Below are 23,046 nucleotides of genomic sequence, written 5' to 3' on the forward strand. Positions count from 1 at the left end.
GTGATTTCATGCTCTGAACAGAAGCTGAGGGCTCAGGAAGGATCATTGGCTTTTATTACTGTCTTAAAGGAAAGTTTAGTTTTTAAATTTGACAAGGGCCCCAGAGAGTTTTCATTATAGATACCATGTGTGGGGTTGACTTCTTAAGAAAATCCCAATACAAAACATTGCCAGGGCTTCATTCCTCTGGTGACTATGGAAAACGGCTCTGATGGAAATTTGTCAGGCTATTGACTAATGAGAATGGGTCAGAGAGGGTTTGAGAACTTGGCCCTTGTCTGTCTTTAGTTGGAAGAGGAAGCTAGGTGTGCTTATACCTGGAGACAGCAACACAGGCTCTTACTGCTTTCCCGTTTGGAGCTACAGAATGTGTTAGTCACACACGGGGCCAGTTGTACTGATCACATGGAAGGCTTTGCAGCATGTACCTGTGGGCTCTGGGGACTAATGCTCCTTCTCATCCAGGCTTCCTCCCTGTTCTCAAGTGGTGAGATTCCCATGTCTCAAATGGAGATGATAGGCCTCAGTGTGTTCAGAGGAAGCAAACATACGATTAAAATTTATATGTGTATATGTATGTATACCTTCATTTTGGTGCTGGGAATCAAACCCAGGGCCTTGGAGTGCTAGGCTAGCACTTTACCACTGGATTGTATCTTTATCCCATGGGATTTGAATTGTTAAAGCAATTGCAATAAAAATGTTAACTAGAGCAAATCAATACTTTGTATAATGTGTTGTTGTTCTGAAAAGGTATTTACTATTTTGAGTTAACTTTTCTTTTGTGAAATGGTCTCCCCAACAAACCTTGCTAAGTATACACAGAAGGACTTAAAAAGGGCAACAACTAGGAAGGCCAATTTAATGTTGATAATTTTTCTTTCCCTCTTTTTTTTTTTTTTTTTTTTTTTTGTTAGATTTGTCTTCAGCAAAGCGGAAGTTTGCAGATTCCCTAAATGAATTTAAATTTCAGTGTATAGGAGATGCAGAAACAGATGATGAGATGTGTATAGGTAAGTCATAACCTTATGAAAGATGGAACATTTGCTCGTCATCCTAGTGAGCCTTCTCATGGGCTAGGAGGCCTGTTAGTAAGGGTAGAAATCCAGTGGGTAGTGGAAGGCCTAGACAGGAAGGTCAGAGTGGGACTTCTCCTTGCCTTGGCCCCAATCCCTGTGCAATAAAGGAAACTGGAAGGAGCAGGAGGAAGCAGGAGGAAGCTGGGAGTTCTGTGATGGTGCTCTCACCCAACTCTCTCCTTCTTTCCCTTACCCAACCCATGCTAAGAACCCAAGACATGAGTGAAAGCAGACCATAAAGAGAATTGGATCAAGATTACATAGTGTTAGCTAATGGACTGGGATGAGCATCGTGTGATATTTTAGTTGACTTTTTATTTTAAACTGAATTACCATGTAAATTGAACTTATCTCAATTTGTTTTTTTTTTTTTTCCTTTTAAAATTTCACAAATTTGATCTAGTGGCCTTCCATTTTGGCCTGGAAACAGTTGGCTGGAGCCATGTAACTGTCACTGCCTGCAGAGTGGGAGTAGGGCTCGGTGGCCATCTCCCTGGGCCCCCATCTCTCTCCTTTTGTTTCCTTACTGAGAGGTGGAGGTGAGCTCCTATGTATTACCATGCTGCACTGCTTCCCTCTTTACTGTCCCCTTCTCTCTCCCATAGGCAGCTCTGAGCACAGAGCATGGGTCCAGCCAAGACTCATCACTTTGTTAGGGTCTCATATTCTTTTCTTTTTTCTTTTATTGGGTGTCTTGGTTGATGCCCTATAAAGGGAGGAAGAACTAAGACGAGTTGGGGGTAGGATTGCAGCCCGATGGTAGAGCATCTTAGTGTATACGAGGATCTGGGTTCAGTTCCCAGTACCAAAGAAATAGAAAAGAACTGAGAAAGTTAAGGTTGTTTGGATGATTTTTGAGTCTGTTGCCAGGCAGAACACTAGGCTCTGGGTATGAGCAAAGACATCTGGGAAGTAGTGGAGAGCAATGAAAATGTGTCCTTGTTGCAAATCATGATGCTTTTCCATCATTGCCCATGTATTCTAAAGTCCTGAGGCTACTTCACCAAGTGTCTGTTGCCTTCATGAAAGATTCTGGCAAAGACCCTCTGTGTTTGATGGCTATGCTGCAGACTGCATTGTACTAATGAGTGGCTTCAGAACTCAAGAAGGAGCTCAAGGAGATGCCAGAGATGTGGCTTCTCTGCTTCTATTTGTTTAGTTATCATGCCAAAGAAAAAGTCGGATTCTGATTTCTGATGCAGTTCAGGAAATCCTTCAGCTCCTTAGTGGAACTCTGCCCCTCCCAACCCCAGGGCTGGGAACCTGCCAGCCCTCAGCAGTCCTGGGAATGCTCAGGAATAGGTGGATCTTTTCCTTGGAGAAATCCTCTAGCTGGTGTTCCAGGAGCAATTAACCTGCCTTTCTGGGTCATCCTGTCTTCAGTGGTTAATGATTAAAAGATGAGGGAATCTGCAGACAGAAGTTGACTTTGGGCATTTGTGTGCATATAGAATTTAAATTTGTAATTTGTTTTCACACACCCATCATTCTTCTTTCAGTTCATGGCTTCTTTCTCTCTTCCAGCGAGATCCTTGCAAGAATTTGCCACCGTTCTCAGGAATCTTGAAGATGAGCGGAGTCGCATGGTGAGTATCCTTGGCTCCTCCTGGTCCCAGACAGTCTGTGTACCTTGAGAGAGCTAGGAATTTGCTGTCAGAAGACCCAGGTTTAAGTTGAGACTGCCTCTGGAGTCCTCTGAGGTTGTGAACCTTTGTAAAATGCAAAGCTTTCTGTGAATGTTAAAGAATTACCAGTGCATAACTTTGGAAGCATATCATCATCCTCATGATTCACTGTAGGTCTGGGGAGGTTGTTCAGTCACTAAGGCACTTACAGCATAAGTATGAGGACCCTAGTTCAGGTCCCCAGCAGCCGTGTAACAAGCTGGGTCGAGTGGTGCATACCTGTAATCCCCAGGGATTGCTGGCCAGCCAGTCCAAATTGGTGAGTTCTAGCATCAGGAGAAGAATCTCTCAAAAAAGTAAGATGGAAAGTGGACAAATAACTGAAGGATAGCATTAATGCTAGTCTTTGGCACACACGCAAGCACAGATGCATGCATGCATGACTTTGGGGTGGTGCTTTGGACGGAATTCACGTTCAGGAATGTGGCAGAAAGAGAAAGCATGTGTGGTAGTCTGCTTCTCCACGTCTCATTAAACCCGTCCAGTGGCCCTTTGAAGGGAGACACCACTGCTTCACTCTAGCTCCAAGGCACCTGCCACAGAGCTGGCAGTCAGGAAATGTAACCTGGCAAGAATGTAACTGTGGGAGCTTCAGAAAGAGTCTGCAAATTCAAGAAGCTGCCGCTGACCTCCAGGTTCCGAAACAGTGCTTTCAAACCTGCATCTGTCATGAAGTCTTTCAGTGTTAATGGGTGGGGTCCCTTTCCATTTCTCATATCCCCAAGGTAGCAGGAGTGAAGTCTTTTCAGAAGCCCTCAGTAGGCTTCATGCTGGCTTGTATCTGTGGCGGGGCGCGGGGCTCATATCCAGGTAGCCAGTGCCAGAAGCCAGAAGGATGACAGAATTGGAGCATTTTCCTTCCATTTCTGTAGCAGTTGCCCACAGCAAGGAGCTCTTAGTTTCCAAGACGTTGTGCAGCCATGATAACTCTGAAGTCCCATCCCTGTCATCCTTGTTTTCCAGATAAAGATACTGAGGCCTACAGGGGCCAAGTTGCCTGTCCAGGCTCACATGGTTAATAAGTTGTGCAGTTTTGATTCAACCCCAAATCGGTATTACACCAAAAGATGGCGATTTCTTCAAAACTCCCCTACCCTTTGCCTATTAGAGATGCTCCCTCTTCTGACTACTGATTGCTTTCCCCTTGATCCCAAACTGGAGCACCAGTGGCAGAGCAGGTGTGGTGGTGGGTAGAAGGAGGTGAAAGCTTGAGTGTGTGTATGCTAGTGCCCGAGAAAGGACAATGACTCTTCTGAGTCTGATTCAGGCTCATGTCAATATTTGGGGGTGGGGTGTGGTAAGCAAATCACCCTGAATATCCTGCAGATTGCTGTGGCCTGTGGTAGGGGAACAATGACTGGATTATACTTTTTTCAACTTGCCTCTGCAATTTTATTATTCCTCTCCGCTGTCTGCCTCTGAGTATCTGGCCAACCCAAGCCTCTCCCTGGGACAGCTTTATCATCAGTTTGGCTCAGCTTAGCAAAGCTGTACCCTTCTGGGGACCCATGGCTCTTTGGGTCACTTGGCCATCCAAATTGTGTTTTCTGAACATTTGGTTAATTCCACGGATTCTGCATTTACCACATATGTCTGGACAATTACTTCGGACATCTGTGTGGCTAGTAACCATAAGTTCCTGAGGACAGAGACTGGCCCCTGTGCTCTACCATTAGTCCAGTTACTCCTTACTGTCTGCAGTTTCTCTTTTGATAGAAGATGAGAACACAGGTCTTGTCGAGACTGATAGTGCTAAGAGCACTGGGATGAGGACTGAAAGTGATAGAGTACCAGGATGAGGACTAGTTGTCCTGCTTCCCATGAGAGCACCTGAGTGCTAGCGTATCCCTAGTCTCCTTAGGGCTAGCATCTCAGCATGGGTGCCCACTGGGATAACTTGAGGGACTTCACAAACACCAATGTCTGGGATCAGGACCAGAGACTAAGTTATTCGTCTCAAGAGGGGCCTGGCTCCCAGGATTTGTAAAAGCTCCTCTGGGGATTCTCTTGTGCAGGTGAGTTTGAAAACCACTCATCCACAGGCTCGGCCCACCTTTGTGAACTTCAGGAACTTGCAGTTGATTTATGGGAAAGGCCTACATAAACTAATTAAACAATACGGGTTAGCAATGAAAATCAGGTACGTTCGTTACTGTTGCCACACTGCAGTGTTAAAAGGTACTCTGCAGAGGTCAGTGCTTTCAAAACCGAGAAACTGGCAGATGGGAATAAACATGGAGACCTGCCCTTCCCTGTCCTTCACATTGTCCACTCAGTTCTTTACTGTGTCTGTCCAGAGCCTCTGGCATTTACTGTGTCATTGCCATTGTGAAGGGCATGCATATGATTTAGGGAAAATAATGCTTTGTTGAAGTGAGATTCCTGAAATAACTAGTTGAGAGAAGGCTGAGCAATGAGTAAAGATTGTAAAATATTGCGCTGCTTTAGAAAAGACCATAGACTCTTAGAGCTGGAACAATTCAGCCCCCTCATTTTTCTGGATTAGGAAATTAGAGTCCAGAGGATTTAAATGTTTTGTTCGTGGTCACACACTTGGCAGCTCACCAAGGAGTCATTCACTCACTCATTTGGTCATTCAGAAGTGTTTGAGCATGCCTTTGTTTCTGATTTCTTTGGCGCTCTGGGAATACTGGGATGAGTGAGTATTTTCAGGGGCTTTGTATGTGTCAGTAGGTGACAGTCCTGAGCCAGAATACTATCTGGCCTATGCGTTCCGAAAGGCTGGGTTTATGGACAGCTTCTCCGAATTACAGAGAGAAGTGACCTTCAGATTGAAACCCTGATTCTAAAAGAGCATCAGAGGGAAAAGCCATTGATAGAGGACCCACAGTAGGACAGATTTGGTGCATTTGAGGTCCCTTGGTGTGACAATGAATCAGAATGTGGGAACTGATGCCTGAGCCCTGGAAAATACAGTTGGGAGACAGTCATTGGTCAGGATGTAGGGGGTCTCGGTCCCAGGTAATTCCCTAAGGAGCTCATCATGCTTGGAAGGTCTCCTCCGTAGATGTCCAAAGATGTTTTGGATTTTAACTGAGACTCACTGTTGATGCCCTTTGCCTGTAGCTTGTGTGAATGTTGAGCTTATGTCACCAGAAGCTTGATACTTAGAGTGCCTCTGTTACCAGGTCTCTACAACCTTCAAGTGGTTGCCCACCCTTTAGATCCACTTGTTTGAGAGCTCAGGAGGCTGAGGTTTAGAGTGCTGTAAGTCCCAGGCTGTCCTGGGCTACACAGTGGGACTCTGTCTAAAATAGCAGTAGACTCTTACAGGAGAAAGGTCCCATTTGGAGTCTCCGAGCAGACTCTTGTTTTAAGGAACCATTGTACAGTGAGTGCAGCACATGGACTGTGTTGCCGCTCAGGCTCCATCTGGAGGTCAGGGGGAGCATCTGTGGAAGTGCTGATGGGCTGCATGACTAATCTTGCCTTTGCTTCTTGCCCTTTGCTTCTCTTCATCAGATTGAGAATGCCAGCGATGTGCTTATCACACCCTTGGAGAAGTTTCGGAAGGAGCAGATCGGGGCTGCCAGGGTGAGGATTTTGCAAGCTTTGTTCTTACCTTTAGGGTGGAGCCCAAGACTGCAGCACTTCCGCAGTTCCAGCCCATGCTCCCAGACAAGTCTGCAGCCCAGCTCCTCTTCAGTTTGCCGAGGATCACCACCATCAGCACCATCACCGTGTTTTGTTAGCTGATTGTTTGGTGCTAGTTCATAAACCACTCAAGGCAGAGGCACTGCCTCTGTGTGATAGGTGTCTGTGTGCCTGGACAGTGGACTGACTGGTCCATCTACTCATTTTTTGTGCAATAGTGAGTGTGGAGGAGGACCAGAATTGCATTTAAGTGGAGTTATGAACTAGGCTTTGGGGACATTAGGAGTTCTCATATGCTTCATTAAACAAAGCACATTTATTTATTTGTGTGTGTGTGTGTCTGTGTGTCTATGTGTGTGTGTGCTTGTGCCATAGTGCTCATGTGGAAGTTGGAGAACAACTTTCAGCAGATGGGGTCTGGAAACTGAGTTCAGATCAAGGTCAAGCACCTTTTAACAGCTGAGCTATCTTGCAGGCCCTCAGTAGAAATGAACCTGCCTTGTTAGCTGGTTCAGATTTTCAATAGAAACTGAAACACAACAGGCTTAGAGTTGATTTCCAAAGTGGGCAAAATTAAGAGCATACATGTTCTTCATCCAGGCTAGACTCATAACTGTACTCATGCTTTAGCCTAGAGCTCACCATTTGTTACTACTGACCTTGAGGCACTAAGACCAAACAGCTAATTCTTTCTTCCTAATTTTAATTTTTATTGAAAATAGATCTTTTAATACACTATAGTATGATCATAGTTTCCCTTCCCCCCATGCCTCCCAGATTCTCCCCATATCTCCACCCAACCAAATTACAAATTTTTCTTTCAACTAAGAAACAAAACAGCCTCCTCCAAAACAAACCAGAATAGTACAAAACAAACAGGAGAAAAAAAACAAATAAATAAAAAGCCAAAGAAAAAGCAAAAGGAACACAGAGACATAGGCACTTCCACACTTACGAATCCCATAACAATTCAAAATCAGAAATCATAACATAAACAGCGTGTAAGGTAAAAAAAAATGACTAGACAAAGCATTATGAGACAAAAACAAACAAACAAAAAAGCCAAAAAACAAAAACAAAACAAACAAACAAAAACCCCCCAAAACAAAAAAGCCTTCTAGAAGTACTATTGAACTTCTTTTGTGTTGTCCATCTACTGCTGTGCACAGCCCTGTGATTTGTATACTCAGTAAGAGTATGTTGGAGAAAACTAATTTTTGTAAGGTGTTACTAGAAGGGGGCAGAGGAAGCCTGTTCCCTGGCCTTGAGTTAAGTCACTAGCTAAACTAGCTGGCTGACCTTCAGCAGGGAGTTAGAGGCTACCTGCAGGGGAGATGTTTTCATCCTAATCAATGGAAGCAAAAAGCTGTCAATCCCACATATTCTTGATAGTCTAGAGTTGTGTATAAACTAAAAAACAGTCCCTTGAGCCATCTTCCGGGGGCCGGGGGTGGGGTGGGATGTTTGAGTCAACACCACACTTGCTGTAGATTTTACTTTGAAAACTGTACTGGAGAGGTCATCTAAGAGTGAGCTTCTTTTTCTCCCTGTAGCCTCCCTGGCGACCAGTTCCTCCCCTGCCTTCCAGCAGCTTTCTAGAAATAGTCATGACTACTGAAAGGGATGATAACTAGTCAAGGCTTTTAGAGGGAAGCTTAGTTTGAAGGGAAGACCATGGAAGAATTTTTTATCCTAGTATACAGTGGATTTGTACCCATTCAAGTGAACATTTCAGAAGAAAGAAGTATGTATTGTTTTTGTTTCAGAGGTGCAGGAACATGTAATTGGAAGGAAGTCTTGTTTTGTTAAGATGCTTGTCCATGACTGAACCTCTCTGTGATATTTGAAAATATATGGCCAGCAAACTCTCTCAGTGGTCTAGGGAGCAGCCTTCTCTTGAGTGGCCTGGACCTGTGTTTTCCCGTGTCCAGACACTCATGGCAGAGGCATGGTAGAAGCAGAGCCGACATGCCTGTCTGTCATTGTTACATTAGCTACTTCCAATGGAGATGGCAGACGCCCTCCCACTCTGGCACTTCTCTGTATTGTTTTGAGAGTTACCATAGTTACTGGGGAGGAGAAGCAAGCACAGTGGTCCTGGCAGGAAAATGCTCCTTTGCTTACTGGTGGGATGAGTGTCACTGCTCTAAGGTTCCCCTCAGGCATGCTGAGTCTCTCTTAGTCATCAAATCATTAATAATTCATTTTGATATTTGGGGTGACTTTTTATCCCTCCTCCTTTGTCATTTCTTGTTTTCTTTCCCAGTAAATCTCCTTCTCTACTACTCTGCCAGCCCATACATTTATATCACAGTATTGGGTGAATTTAACAGAAAACAAACAAAGCTTAAAGGCAACCTAGAGAGGTGCCCCAGAGACACCCAAGGAGCCAGCAGGGCTCTTCACCTATTTTGGATAGTCAGGAGCTTGTTCCTGAACTGCCTATTTGATGCTAAAATGATTTTTTTCCTGTTGCTGCCTCTCTTCTCTGCTGCTGTATTCGTTGCTATAACAACCTGTTGCACAGGGGTCCATATGAAAGCTGCAGGAAGTGGAGTTCATCTTAGACTCTTTTGTTTATTTATTTATTTGTGATCAAATACCCTGACAAAGCAGCTTAAGAAAGAGTTCATTTGCGCTCATGGGTATCATGATATGGGTATCATGAATCCTAGTGGTAAGAGCTTGAGGTGACTGGTCACATCATATTCCCAGCCAAGAAACAGAGCAGTGAATGCCTGCTCCCCCCAGGTTTTATCTCTATGCAATGCAGGATCCAGGTCTGACTGGTCTTCCCACAGTGGGAGAGGGGTCCCACCTCTCCATTAACACAATCAAGATCATCCCCCACAGGTATGCTGAAGCCTGTCTTCCAGGTAATTCCAGAGTTTGTCAAGTTGGCAATTAGCACCAACCATAACAGGGCCCTTGGTAATTTTTGTGGGAGAAAACACTCAGGAATAAAGTGTGACCCCAGATCTTGATCTAACCGTGGCCCCAAACTTATGTTTCTGAATTGAGCAAGTTGGCTTTTTCTGCATAGGAGGTGGAGTGGTAATGCTGTGTTCTGTAATGAAACTGGAATAGACATCTCAGAGTAGTGGTTAAGAGCGAGTCTAGAGGTTGGCTGCTTGTTCTAAATTTCACTTCTGCAACTTCCCTGTGAACATTTACTCATAACATCTGTGGTTATGATATTAGGTACACGAATCATTAAGAGTATATGAGAAGGCCTGAAAATGTGTGCATTTTGCTTTTGAAGAGGACCTGAATTTCCTTCTAAGACCCACACAACTGGCTGTAATTTCCGCTGCAGGTTGTCTGATGCCCCCTGTGGCTTCTAAGTGCACATATTCACAAGCATAAACCCATGTACAGATACACACACATGTATACATCATAGTTAAAAACAAAAACAAAGTAATATATGTGAGAGCCCAGCACTATACTCTGGGTTGGGTTGATGAACGACAAGCACTGTGGGTGTCCTGGCTGAGAGGAAGGCATTAGACACAAAGCTATAAACAGATGTCTAATTCCAAGCTGTGGTATATGCTTAGGGAGGGTTACCTTCATTGAGCTGAGACTTGCAAGTCCAATGTTGCATTTGATGGAAAGGAAGTGGTTGCAGATGAGAAGTACCTTATCACCATCAGCTCTACCGACACTATCACCGTTTCCATCATTACCGTCACCATCACTGGGGACAGTAGCAGCAGCAGCACTCCCCACCACCACCAGCATTAATCACCATTGTCTCAGAGTTGAAATTGCTGGCATAAAGCACCATGACCAAAAGCAACCCGAGGAAGAAAGGGTTCACTTCAGAGGATATGACCAAAGGAAGTCAGGGAAGGAACTCAAGGCAGGAGCCTGGAGGCAGGAACTGAAACAGAAGCCAAGGGAGAGCACTGTGTACTGGCTTGCTCCTTGTGGCTCACTCACCTTGCTTTCTTATAGGACCAACCAAGTCAGGAGTGGCGCCACTGCCCATAGTGAACTAGGCCCTTCAGAGCAGTCATCAACCAGGAAAATGTTCTACTGGCCAATATGGTCAGGGCATCATATCAGTTGATATTCTTTCTTCACAGATGGCTCTAGCTTGTGTCAAGTTGACTTAAAATTCAGCCAGCATAACCATTATCACTCCTAGCATCATTGCCACCACTACTGCCACCATTACCACAAGTACCACCACCATCACTGTGACAATCACTACTGCCACTAGCACCATCAGTACCACTGTCAGTACTACCAGTGGCCTTTATTACCCGATTATCGCTCCTCTCACCATCATTTCCATCATTGGAGCATACCGAGTGCTATCCATGTGGCAGTTACTTTGCTAAATACTGTACATAGTCTAAGTCATTTAATCCAAGTAGCTGTGTGAAGAGTGAACATTCCTATTTTATTGCAGAGTTGTGAGCTGGAAGATGAAACTTGAACAATGAACTTATCTAGTCATCCTGTGTGTGTAGAGGAGAAAGTTGAGTCCTGGAAAGTGTTGGTAATAAAAGAGACTGGAGAGATAGCTTAACGGTTAAGAGGGCATATATGTTCTTCCAGAGAACTCAAGTTCAGTTCCCCGCACCCTCATCAGGCAGTTCACAACAGCCTGTAACTCCAGTCCCAGGACTTTCAACTTCCACCTTCTAGCTTCTCTGGGCCCCTACTCATATCCCTACACAGACACACAGAGAGGTACCTAATTAAACAGTATTTTTTTAAAGACTAAAAGGAGAAAGCTACTAACTAAGCACCAGTACTCATCTCCCCATGCTTTTTTTGACTCTGGCTGCAGCGTGACCAACTGCCTCAGCCTCCTCGCACCATGACTTTCCCATGTGATGAACTGTACCATGGAACTGAATCAGGACGAACCCTTTCTTCCTGCATATGCTTTTGTCAAGTATTATGTGATAGCGGTGATGCGTTAGTGTGGACTTTTCCTGCAGAGGCCTTGGCTCTGTCTCAGCATGGAGGCCACTGCTTTTTCTTTCCTTCCTTCCCTCTGTTCCCTTCTCTGATTATGGCTATCCATTGACCATGGACTTTGGAGGTTCCATTGTCTGAAAAGTTACAAAATGCTAATGACTCATGTTCCCCAGCCCTTCCTAACCTTTGGCCAGGCCCTGCCCGGCCCTAGGCTGCTCTGTGGGGTTGCTGGCCAATAGGCCAGTGAGAGTGGATATGTGTGACGTGAGCACTGAGTGGAGTTGGAATCCTACTGCAAGCTTATGGATTAATGAAGAAGAACCACTTGCCTGGACCATTCTCAGACTTGGAGGGCCACTGTTTCTTCTGTAAGCCTTTTCTTCACTCATGTTTGAGTGGTTCATGCTTTGAGAATGCATAGGCTTTTAAGCCACACTCAGATTTGTGGGAATGGATTCGTGCTTGCTAAGTGTGTATATGATCATTTTTCTGCTCTTGACTGGAGAAATGCTGGAGCATGATAGCTCACTTGGCTAAAGACTTCTTGGCTCAGGGTGTTCTGCCCTAGGGTGTAAGTTCCACCCTAGGATGTTGGTACTGCTGACTGACTGTTCTGGGAGCCTCCCCTCTGCCTCCTCAGGTGTTCAGCAGGTTTCAGTTTACATTTCTCCCCTCTGAGGCCTCTCCTAAGAACCCTCTGTTCTTTTTTTTTTTTTTTTTTTTTTTTTTTTTTAAGCTCTTTCAGTAGTCTGTAATTATACTGCTTATTTGTTTCCTGGTTAATTGTGTTTCTCTTTCTGCTAGAACACTCCCACCATGAGAGGAGTCATTGCCCAAAGTAGAGCCTAGGACAGAGTGGTTGCTAGTCTTGGATGTGTTAGATGACTAGAGAGGCACCTTCTTTATCTGGATGGAAATGCCTTTGTCTTACAGGCTTTAGAGTTACACAGAATTATCTCCTTTGTGCTCTAGATGAGTCAAAAGCAGACTGACGCATTGAGTTAGTGTGCCTGAGCATTCACGTTGGGCTTGAGCAGCTTCCTAACGCTGCCCACAGCAGTATGGTGAGCAAGGGGATTGCCTGTGACCGTGTCTCAAGTGGACAAAGCGTGGGCTTTAAAGGCAGATAGTGTTAGCTTGATGTCAGCTTTGTCATTCTCTATGACATTTTGCAAATTGGCTTCCTTCTGAGTTTCGTTACCTATGAGATGGGGAATAAAAATAGAACATTGGTGACTCAAGGACGCGGTGGGAGAACAAAGGTTGATGTGTACATTATTAAATTATTTTTTATTTTTAGACAATAATTTAAGCTAATAAAAACTTCTCAACAAAAGGAAAGAATTTCCATGTCCCATTTCTTTGACTCAGGTTTACATGGGCCACACCAGGTTTCATACCATGACACCACAGTCCAGGCTTTCATGTCACGAGTAATTCATCCTGGGTGGCCCGTGCTGTCACCATCACAAGCCCACCTGTGAGCATCAGGGATGCTTTTGCTTTTGTTTTGAGTGTGGCCTGCACTCGATGGACATTATCTGAAGAACAGGAGCATCATCAGTTTGGGAACAGGGGATGGTGAACTGAGCACACAAAGGTCCTGAAGGGACCCAGCTACTTCATTTCTGTAACTGCTTACCTCCCCTCCCCCCATCCCCTCTGTCCCCAGGAAGCCAAAAAGAAGTATGACAAAGAGACAGAGAAGTATTGCAGCATCTTAGAAAAGCATTTGAATTTGTCTTCCAAAAAGAAGGAATCCCAGCTGCAGGAGGTAAGGAACCACAGAGCTCCTGCATGGTGTGAGTTTTTGCGTGGTGCTGCAGATATATGCTGACTGCTGTTTGTGAGCCAATACCTAGACTGGAGGAGACCTGAGAAATGGGCGCTCCATCCTGAAACCTCCTCCAGGGCCGTGCCCTCCGTGTGCTCTGGCATACTGATTCCCTGCTCTGTCACCTGCTAGAGGCACAGGAGCAGCGCTGCCCACTGCCAGCTGAGCAGACCGTGCCTGTTCCTGGGCGTGTGTCTTCATTTCCAGCTGGGGTCTGCTTGCTGCCTCTCACACTTGGCCTTAGTGTTGTGTTTTTGCCCCCTTGACCTCCTGCCTCCCTCGTGTTATGACTTACAAGACTGGCATCTGATATAATTGGGTTAGCTTACTTTAATAATAACTTTTAATGGATTCTTTCTAGCTTTAATGATATCTTACTGTCACACATGTATTTTGAATGTTGTTAATCTTTTCTACTAAAATATTCTTTGATTTGGCATGGTGGCAGAAAACCTGTAATGCCAGTGCTTGGTAGGCCAAGGAAGGAGGATTACGAGTTCAAGGCCAGCCTGTCTCAAAAAAACAAGGGTCAGGGGTATAATCTTAAATGGCAGAGTATAAGGCTGTGTGTGCATGGGTCAATTCCCTAACATCACCCATCACAAGAAAAAAAAAAAAAAAAAAAAGATTCTCTGACTTGCTCCTTGTTTTTTTTTTTTTTTTTTTGAATTTTAATTAAAAAAATTATTGGAAGTTCTTTTAAAAAGTGGTTAATTTTGAAAGAGAAGTCAGTGACATCCATGGAGCTGCCACCATTTTCATTGTTCTTGGAGTTTTTCAGTTTGAGTCCTTACATCCATGAGGGAAGAGATTTAAGGGCATCAGGTGGAATGATGCTGCCATCTAGTGGATGATGATGATATTTTAAAAAGTAGTGTTCTTCAATGGCTATGAAGTTTGTACCCCAAATAATATTTGTTCTGTCACCTAATATTCACTGGACACTTCTATGGGTCTGTTCAGGATATGGGTGTTTTGTGGGACTGAAACAAAGGATTTACTTTTGTGGAACTTAAAGTTCTGGAGACTGCTTCTTTCAAGAAACACAAAATAATTGCTTGGTAGGTCAAGCTGGAGGTATGTGTGTGCATGCATGCATGCACATGTGTATTCGTGTGTGTGTGCACATGGGTGTGTGTATGTGTATTTATAGACATAATGTTTGGCATAGAGTTCAGTAGCTTACCATTTTTCTTTGGTATCATGTTGTTCGATTTCTTTTAAAAATTTACCTCCATATATTTTCTCCTTTCTTAGTGTATTCCTTAGGTAATAACTTGGTTTTGTGTTAAATTCCGTCTGTTTGTAGGCAGACAGCCAAGTGGACCTGGTTCGGCAGCATTTCTACGAAGTGTCCCTGGAGTATGTCTTTAAGGTTCAGGAAGTCCAAGAGAGAAAGATGTTCGAGTTTGTGGAGCCCGTGAGTAGCTGTTTCCTTTCATCTGAACTACCCAGCTTGTGACAGTGATAATGCTGCCCCCACACAGGAGGATGCTGAGCATCCCCAGCCCAGGGCTGTGCAGAGAAAGGCCCGCCACTGGTTCTCTGCACTCTTCCTAGCATGGGAGCTGCTGTTAGACAACTCAGTGTGGAGACAGTAAGTCAGCGTCAGCTCCTGCCTCTTGCTGGTACACTGTTTGATCTGCAGGGGAAAAGCGTTAGTGGGATTCCAGAGGGGACAGCTCCCATCTTGCTAGGAAGTAGTTAACAGTCTAGGAGTCCTGCCCTGTCCCACTCTTCCACCAATCCAGATGAAGGAGTAATTCTAGGAAGCAGTGCACCGTGGTGTTCACATTCTGTGCTTGGCTTCGGAGCCCCTCTGCCCCAGTCAGGTTCTGTGGGAGGCTCTTATATAAGGCGATTCCTCTCTGTACATTTGTCATAGCAGAGTGGCACAGAGATTCTGCTGAGGGGACCATGGTGGAATCCAGACTTAGCCAGTGTCCCAATGGGAGGGAAAGAGTGCCATGTGGGAAGAAGTCTGACCAGATGGTTGTACCATCCTTGTTAGGGTTCCATGCATCTGTGGTACCACTCCACCTCCTGTGGCGTGGACTCAGTTAGGAAGACTTTATGGAGACATGAGGGTTGGGAAAGAGACAGGGGAAGGGACAGGGGAAGAGTTGCAGGAGGGGAGGAAAATGGATTTTGTCAAAAGGCATTCGTGTATGAAGAGTTTAAAAAAGTATTCAGCCATAAAAAAAAAACCTTTCTAAATTAAAAAAAAAAAAAAACAAGTTTTCTTACGCAGAAAATTCTTGCTTTTGGTGAGCATTATTCTAGCTGGAGCATCTGACTTCTGAGTTTGATCTTTTAGTAGCCATATTTAACAAATAAGATGTCACCCCTGTTAGTTTGGGTTGAGTGTCAGCCACAAAACTCTCTCACACAATAGGTGTTTACTTCTCACCTGTCTGTCAGGTCTGTCTGCACAGGTAGGCTTGGCTTGGCTCCTCTTCTCTCTCTTGTGCTTCCTCTTCCTCCCTTCGTCGCCAGCATTATATTCTTCTTAATAAATTTACCGAGGCAATTGCAGCTCTACTGCTTACTAGATAAGACCTTGTACAAGGTTATGTCTATGTGTTTCCATTTCTTCATTTGAAAATGGGATAAAACCAACACCCCCCCCCCCAGCTGTTTTAAGAACGAATCATATAGTGCAGGTAAAGAAGTAAAAGCATACACTTCTTTCATGCTGTCCTTTTATACAGTGTGGTTTCAACAGCACTGTGCAGGAGACTCCTCCTGGGGGCTCCCTGAAATGTACATTACAGGCCAGATCCTTAAGTGTCAGGATCGGGATAGAACAGGGCCATCTGAATTTCTGCCATTGTGAAAAACACTTGGAGAGCTGGAATGGCCCGGGTCTTCACTGTGAAATAGCATCTGATTGATCACAGGCACAAGAATCCATTGAATGAGATTTCTGGGCACACATGTGTTGGTCACTGATCGTGTAGGTTCTTTGGAAGGCTAACCTACATATATATTGACCATGCCAACTCGTTTCTTAGACAATAACTCTAAGTACCGGTTGGCCTTTAGGAAAATAAATGTAGGAGGAGGAGATGTAGCTCAATTGATAAAGTGATTGCCTAGAACACACAAGGCCCTGAGTTTGGTCCCTAGCACTACAAAAGCCAGATGTGGTGGCACACACTTGTCATTCTAGCACTTTGCTTTGGAGGTAGAGGCTGGAGGATCAGAAGTTTACAGTCATGCTCAGTTATATGGTAAATTCCAAGGAAGGAAAGTCAGGCTTCTGAGGTCTAAACCATTTGTCCCTCCCTCCCTCCCTCCCTCCCTCCCTCCCTCCCTCCCTCCCTCCCTCCCTCTAATCCTACTCATCTGTCTGGTATGTGTACCTGAAGCCTTTATCTTCTTGTTGAGACATTGCATATTACACAGATATGTATTGTAGATGCTGACACCTTGACTTCATGAAGCTGAATTCATGTTCCATCTGTGCTCCTAGTTTTCATAACTGAAGGTTGGTTACTGCTCTTGAGAAATTGTCCCACCTCTCCCACCCCCCAAATGCCCGGGTTTAGTCACCACACATCCTTTAGTTTTACCTCAAGCACTTACAGTGCTGTGCCTTTTTCTCCTTTCCCATTCTCTTATCCCATTGCAGGACTTCATTTTCTTGTTCTCTGTTGCTTCCTATACTGGGCTTTCCTGCTCAGGCTTCTCCTTCTCATAGCAATGCATTCTCTAATACATTCTGACTGTCTTCCTCGCTAGGCAAGAGTGATTCTTGCAATTGTTTACAGTGATTCAAGCTGTATTGACTTACTGGGGCTGTAAGTACTCCCAATAGGGTGACTTTACATAAAAGTTCTTCTGGATAGCAGACATCTGAGTGAAGTGTTGGCAGAGCCATGCTCCCCAGAAACCTATAGAAAAATGTGTCTTTCTTTTCCGATTTTTTCCCAACCCTTGCCATTCCATGACTTAGAAATGCCTTCCTGGGTTTGAGTGAAAGCAGTTCTTTGTGACAGATCTGGTCCTTGTGGCTCCAGAGGAAGAGGATAGGAGATGGCAGTGGAGAAGTAAAGATGCTATGAGAGAAGAAGGAAGGGCCTAGGTGAACAGGACACAAGGAAGCATTTCCTACATAAGTGAGACCAAAGAAAGCTAGAGCCAATATGAATCTTAGCAATCCATGCCTCGTCTGCCTCCACAGGACAAGAAATGAGGTCCTTTTACTTTCAGTGAAGGGAGGGCTGAGCTCAGAGCAACAACATTAGGTTCAGTTGCTAATCTAGGGCTCTCCTCTTAAAAAAGCAGATGCATAAGGACTGGAGAGATGGCTCAGCAGTTACGAGCACTGCTGCTCTTCCAGAGGTTCAACTCCGGCACCCACATCATGGTCCACACACAGCCATCTGAAGTTCCAGTTCCAGGGAATCTGGTACCCTTTTCTGGCCTCTCTGGCCACTATATGTACATAATAAATATACACATGGGGGCAAAACATCTATATACATAAAACAACCAAGTAATTTAAGCAGAGAACAGCTTCTTAGTGCTTCGGAGAAGTTCTGGGATCCAGCATTTCAGGGAGGGAGGGAGGGAGAAGAGGGGAGAACCCACTGTGGGTACCCAAACAGGCTTCAGAGGAGCCCTTCTCCTCTGTCTCTAGAGTTGTCTAGAAGGAAAGGAATGTGCTCCTTCCTTTCAAGAAACTGTCATGTAGAGGGAGTCATAAAGTTTTCATTATCTCAAAGAGTTCAATATTGGCCTTCTGTACCCTAGGGCCCTAAAGAATTACTGACTTGTATTGGGGAGGGGATATGGCATATGCTACTGTAACTATATGTTTTACAGACAAAGGGCCCAGTGACTCTAAGACCTGAGAATATAAAGGGACAGAGCAGAGGGAGGTCAAACTACCATTTTAATATAGTGTGGGTTTTATATGACCTTCTGGAGTTGTTAGGGATAGAGCCCAAGTCCTAGTAGCTGTAGCATGTGGGTTTGCTGACCTGTCCTCAGTATGGCAATTATAGCAAAGATAATTGTGTAAAACAGAAAAAGAGATTTATTCAGTGTGGCCACATTGGGAAAAGGAACAAATAAAGAGTTCTAGTAACCTGACTGTGGTGATATATTACTTCTGATTTAATAAAACTTGCCTGGGGGTCAGAATGCAAAACTAGCAACACTAGTTAGCCATAGACAGCAGGAAGTGGTGGTACACACCCTTAATCCCAGGACTCAGGAGACAGAGCCTGATGGATCTCTATGAGTCCAAGACCACCCTGGGCTACATGAGTGAATCAGTCTAAAAGAGTAACAGAGCTCACACATTTAATCCCAGCGCTAGAGAGGCATATAAGATAGGAGCAGGGCTTTTAGTAGTCAGCCTTGGGCAATTAGTCTCCAGTCACATTGAGGACAGGATCCCTCCATCCAGCCTTGGTAGAGGCTTCTCTGACCTTCACCTTGAATCCCAATATCTGTCTGAGTTTTTATTATTCATGCTACAAATTGGCACCCAAAATAAAGGTACGGATTCACAAAAAATCTGCTTGCCTGTGGCTTTGAGACACTGGCCCAGGCCCAGGCCTTATCTGCAGATGGAACTCGGGCTGGAGTCGCTGCCCAGCTGTCGAGGTTTTCTTTTGTTTTTGCCCCAAGTCTTTGGGCGAGTTTGGGATTTCCTACAAAGACTGATTTCAGCAGTAAATAGAATGATATCATATTCAGAAGCTAGAAAAATAATAATTGAAACTCTGGCTTTTGAAAATGCTAATTTTCAATGAAAAAGGATAATTAGACCTTTAAAGGCAAGGTCAACACCTTTGGAGGAATGGATCCAAGATGCAATTAATATTGAAGCTCAGGACCATGATGATGCATGGATAGGAGAGGCAGTTTTAAGAGGTTTGAAAAAAAATTGGAAATGTTAAGTATTTTAATTATGGCAGACAAGGTCACCTTAGAAGGGATTGTAAATAGGACATTCCAAGAATCAATGCGTTTTGTAAACATAATCCAGAAAGAACACCCCTCCCTTCTGTATTAGGCAGAAGCTGTGACAAAGGCAGGCATTAGACAAATGAATGTAGATCAACAAGATAAATTTAGTGCAGTACTTTGCTGTTGGGAAACTCTTTGAGGGGCCTCTCACAGGCCCCTATGCCAAGTACAGTTCAGTCTTTTCCTATCACTATGGAAACTCCTTCCCAGATCAACTAAAGAACCTAATGCCTATTGCAAGAAAACATACTGCTCTGGATGTTAGAAGAGCTTTAGAAGGTAAAACAAAAATTTCAGGAGAAAGTAACTTAGCCTCTGGAGGTGCCTCCTCATTATTTAAGAGTGTCCTATCAGCACTTAAGTCATAGGTGGTGCAAGCAGTCAGTGATACTGGGCATGGAGGACACAGCATCCTACCCACAGAGCTGCTCAGTTCCATGCTTCCCAGACAACGTTGGAAACCCAGATCCTGCTCCTTCTGTTCTCTTCTCAGTCGGCCTGTGTGACCTCTGCCTTTCATCCCTCTTCACAGATCCTGGCCTTCCTGCAAGGACTCTTCACTTTCTATCACCATGGTTATGAGCTGGCCAAGGACTTTGGTGACTTTAAGACGCAGTTGACCATCAGCATACAAAATGTGAGTGAGGGCAGGGACCAGAGAGGGAAACAGGAGAGGGTGTGTTTGCTCCAGAGTTCTCCTCATGCATTGCAATGAGATATATGTGGTGGGTTCTTGGCTGAGTTCAGAGGAGGACTCGGGGATCTGACGTTTCTAGAATAATGTAAGATGGCCCAGGTTTGAGAACCATTTATGTTCCTGGAAGTGTTGCTGCTGGTGTTATGTGTTTTTCACAGCAGTGTCAGAATTTCCCTTGACAGTGGAAATCCCAACTTAGCCCAGCCCAGCCTAGCTGCCTTCTGTGCAAGCAGCTGCCCGGCCACCTGAGGCCTTACATGAGTGTTCAGGAGTGCTCAAATGGTGTACTCTTGCCAGGCAAGACTGACAGGACATGTAAGTCATTTCTATCTAAATGCAGCTGCCTCTGCGGCTTAGACCTGGGAACTTTGGGTGTGCAGAGTTGTTTAGGGTATTTGGGGCATAAGTCATAAGGCAAGCTCTTCTCTCACTTTAGGGATTGGCCACAAGTCCCAAGGTACTTCTGTGTAGGACCTAGATCAGGTATTTCTGCATGCCTTGTCCTGCATGGCCTTCAAAAGTTTGGATCTTGCCTGGTAGTTCTTTGTTGACTTGGAGAACAGGAAGTTGAGGAGTACATCAGAAATCCCATATATATATATATATATGTATATATTAAACACAAGTCCTCATTCATGCTAGGCAAGCTGTGCTCAGTCACAGGGTTCTTCTGAAGGTAGGCTTTGAAATAGAGATTCATGGGTAATAAGTAACTTGGTGTCCCTGAGAGGCTGAGCATGGAGGATGGAGGGCCATTGAGCTTGATGCAGCCACAGCTGGAGGCTTTAGACTGTGCCCAGGGGGTTCTGAGTGGGCTTGAGTAGAATCCAGGGGTTTCTAACTGCTCTGGGCAAAGGGATGGTCTAGAAAGCCAGCAACACCCCTTTTAGGAGGGTTGCCACCTGTGAGCCATCAGCAAGCTACATTTCTTGCAACTGGAGTGGTGAGGACCATAATCCAAAAGGTATGCAAACAGTTACTCTAGTCTGGAATGCTTCTTTAAACACCCTCTTCTGGTCCAAGAGTCTGCACTCACTCTTGAGGAGTGAGGCTGGGTGTTCACATGCTTCCTGGGTGATCTTGGCAGTTGCTTGAGTTTGAGACATTCATGTATGAGACTGTAAAGCAAAGATGTACTTTTGCAAGTGAATGTTTGCCCATTTCCTAGACCACTGAATGCCCCTTACTCGCTTTTAGATCTAAGGTTCTGTTTAGACTGACCTTCTGAATTACTAAGAGACTTGATTTTTTTCCCCCTGCATTTGATCATTTGAGCAAAATCCCTTTCATTCTAGACAAGAAACCGCTTTGAAGGAACCAGGTCTGAAGTAGAATCGCTGATGAAGAAGATGAAGGAAAACCCCCTTGAGCACAAGACCATCAGCCCCTACACCATGGAAGGGTACCTCTATGTCCAGGAGAAACGTAAGTGCTTGGACTGGCCAGGTGGGGCGCACTCACAGCCTTGGGCACATGTTGTTTCTGGAGGTTGGGTCCACAGTCTTTTCTACCTCTAAGTGCTAGGTTCTGTTTCCTTTGTGCTGGAATTTCTCTCTGATGCTACATTTCCCTGAGGCTCTATGGGAGACAGCTCCTTTCTTCCTAGTGTCTCCCTCCTTTGGAACCTCGATCTCTTAATGTGTTTGTGCACTCCACCCCAGCCTCATGAGTATTGGGAAGATCTTACATACCTACCACACCTTCTTGAGTGCCTTAGTATTTTGGTGAGTCTACTTTCAGTTGAGAGTAATCATGGCTTGGGCCCTCTTTCTTTTCTTCTCAACTCCTGTCATCCCAATACTTGGATTTTATGGAAAGTCAAAACAAAGATGAGTCAGGAAGAAGGCCCATCATTCAAAGGAGGAAATACCAGGGTCTGCTACTTGAATGTAATTTTTAGGGAGGAATCACAGTTCATACCGTAGGCTTTGGGGAAGGCTTAGAGCCTATGCATCCAGGGTAGCACCTCCAGGTGCTAGGAATAAGACAGTGAAAGCTTTGTTCTTTAATGGTTGTCCTATTATCAGGCACCCCATCCCATCCTCCTTAGCAGGATCTTGCTAAGTAGCCTAGGTTGACTTTGAACTCATAGTCATCTTGACTTTTCCTTCTGAGTTCTAGAGTCACACACCTGTATGCTACCACATACACTTTTGCCTCCATGTTTTCTGAGCAGGATGTGGTACTCCTGATTTGTGCTGGTTTTGTGTTCTTCTCTGTGGTCCTCTTTGGTGCTTACTTCACTCCTGAAAGCTCCTGGTGGAGTAGGTTAGAAACACTTTGTTTTAGTGGTTGTGTACTTAGTGCTGATGCTCACATATAATTGCCTAGACTTAAAATTGCTCCCTCCTGGCAGTAAGACCTGAAGTGGGGTTGGAAATATTGGCTATAGTAAGGGTTTTATATTCCTTATTTTTTGAGGACTGAGCTTGAGGGGGTTTATAGGAAGCAGAAGCCACTTCATTTGTGTGCTTTATTCCCTGAGAATGGAACTCGTTTAGCCCATCCCAGTGCCCAAGGTTGGAGGTAACTTAGAAAACCAAACTCTTAGGAAGGTAAGGCTAGAGGTCAGGGTGCTATAGTACAAAGACTGCTTGATTCTTCACCTGTGTGTGTGGACTCAGTTTTGCTCTCTCATACTCACGTTACATTACACAGTTCTATTCAAACATTTCACATGTTCTTGACACAAATATGTTGCTTTTTGTTAGAACTACCTTTTATACACCACTTCAAGCATTTCATTAGGATACCGTATAGTGTTGGAACTTTCTATTTTTATAATTCCAAACTCACATGAAAGTTGTATAAAGAAAACATTAATTTCCCAAGATCCACAGTTTCTCAATGCTTTGCTCTAATCACTCCCCTTTTCTCTGTGTATGGCTATGGATATGTGCACTGCTCTCACAAACACTCAGTTCTCCTGAGCTGTTCTGCTCCAATACCTCATCCTGGTGCCCACCAGTCCCCCGCTGTCTTCATTTCCACCATCCAATCAAGATATTGTGTTGTCTCTTCACGTATGGTCACTGTTCTCCCTTAACTAACCAATGTTAACACTGTAGGAGTTACCTTGTAATTATGTAAGCAGCTTTCTGCTTGCCATGTTTCTCTCTATAGAGTTGTGACCTACTGATCCTTGCCTAGACTGATGGAGATTTCCCACTTTTATTACTTCTTTTCACTCACCCTTATCTGTCCATCTGCCCA

The 23,046-nt window shown here is 44.6% G+C and overlaps 1 protein-coding gene across 4 annotated transcripts in view; it reads left to right on the forward strand.

Moving 5' to 3' along the window:
* Positions 1–23,046, forward strand: part of Arhgap26 (Rho GTPase activating protein 26) — a 369,188-nt gene that overhangs the window by 101,016 nt on the left and 245,126 nt on the right. For all 4 annotated transcript variants that reach the window (XM_051201017.1, XM_051201020.1, XM_051201018.1 and 1 more), the window contains exons 2-8: positions 918–1,013; positions 2,604–2,665; positions 6,248–6,319; positions 12,990–13,091; positions 14,461–14,571; positions 19,669–19,773; positions 21,129–21,258. In XM_051201017.1, coding sequence (XP_051056974.1) covers positions 918–1,013; positions 2,604–2,665; positions 6,248–6,319; positions 12,990–13,091; positions 14,461–14,571; positions 19,669–19,773; positions 21,129–21,258 — 678 coding nt within the window. The remainder of the gene's footprint in view (positions 1–917; positions 1,014–2,603; positions 2,666–6,247; positions 6,320–12,989; positions 13,092–14,460; positions 14,572–19,668; positions 19,774–21,128; positions 21,259–23,046) is intronic.

The sequence above is a fragment of the Phodopus roborovskii genome, unplaced genomic scaffold, assembly GCF_943737965.1.
Source record: "Phodopus roborovskii unplaced genomic scaffold, PHOROB, whole genome shotgun sequence".
Classification (NCBI taxonomy): domain Eukaryota; kingdom Metazoa; phylum Chordata; class Mammalia; order Rodentia; family Cricetidae; genus Phodopus; species Phodopus roborovskii.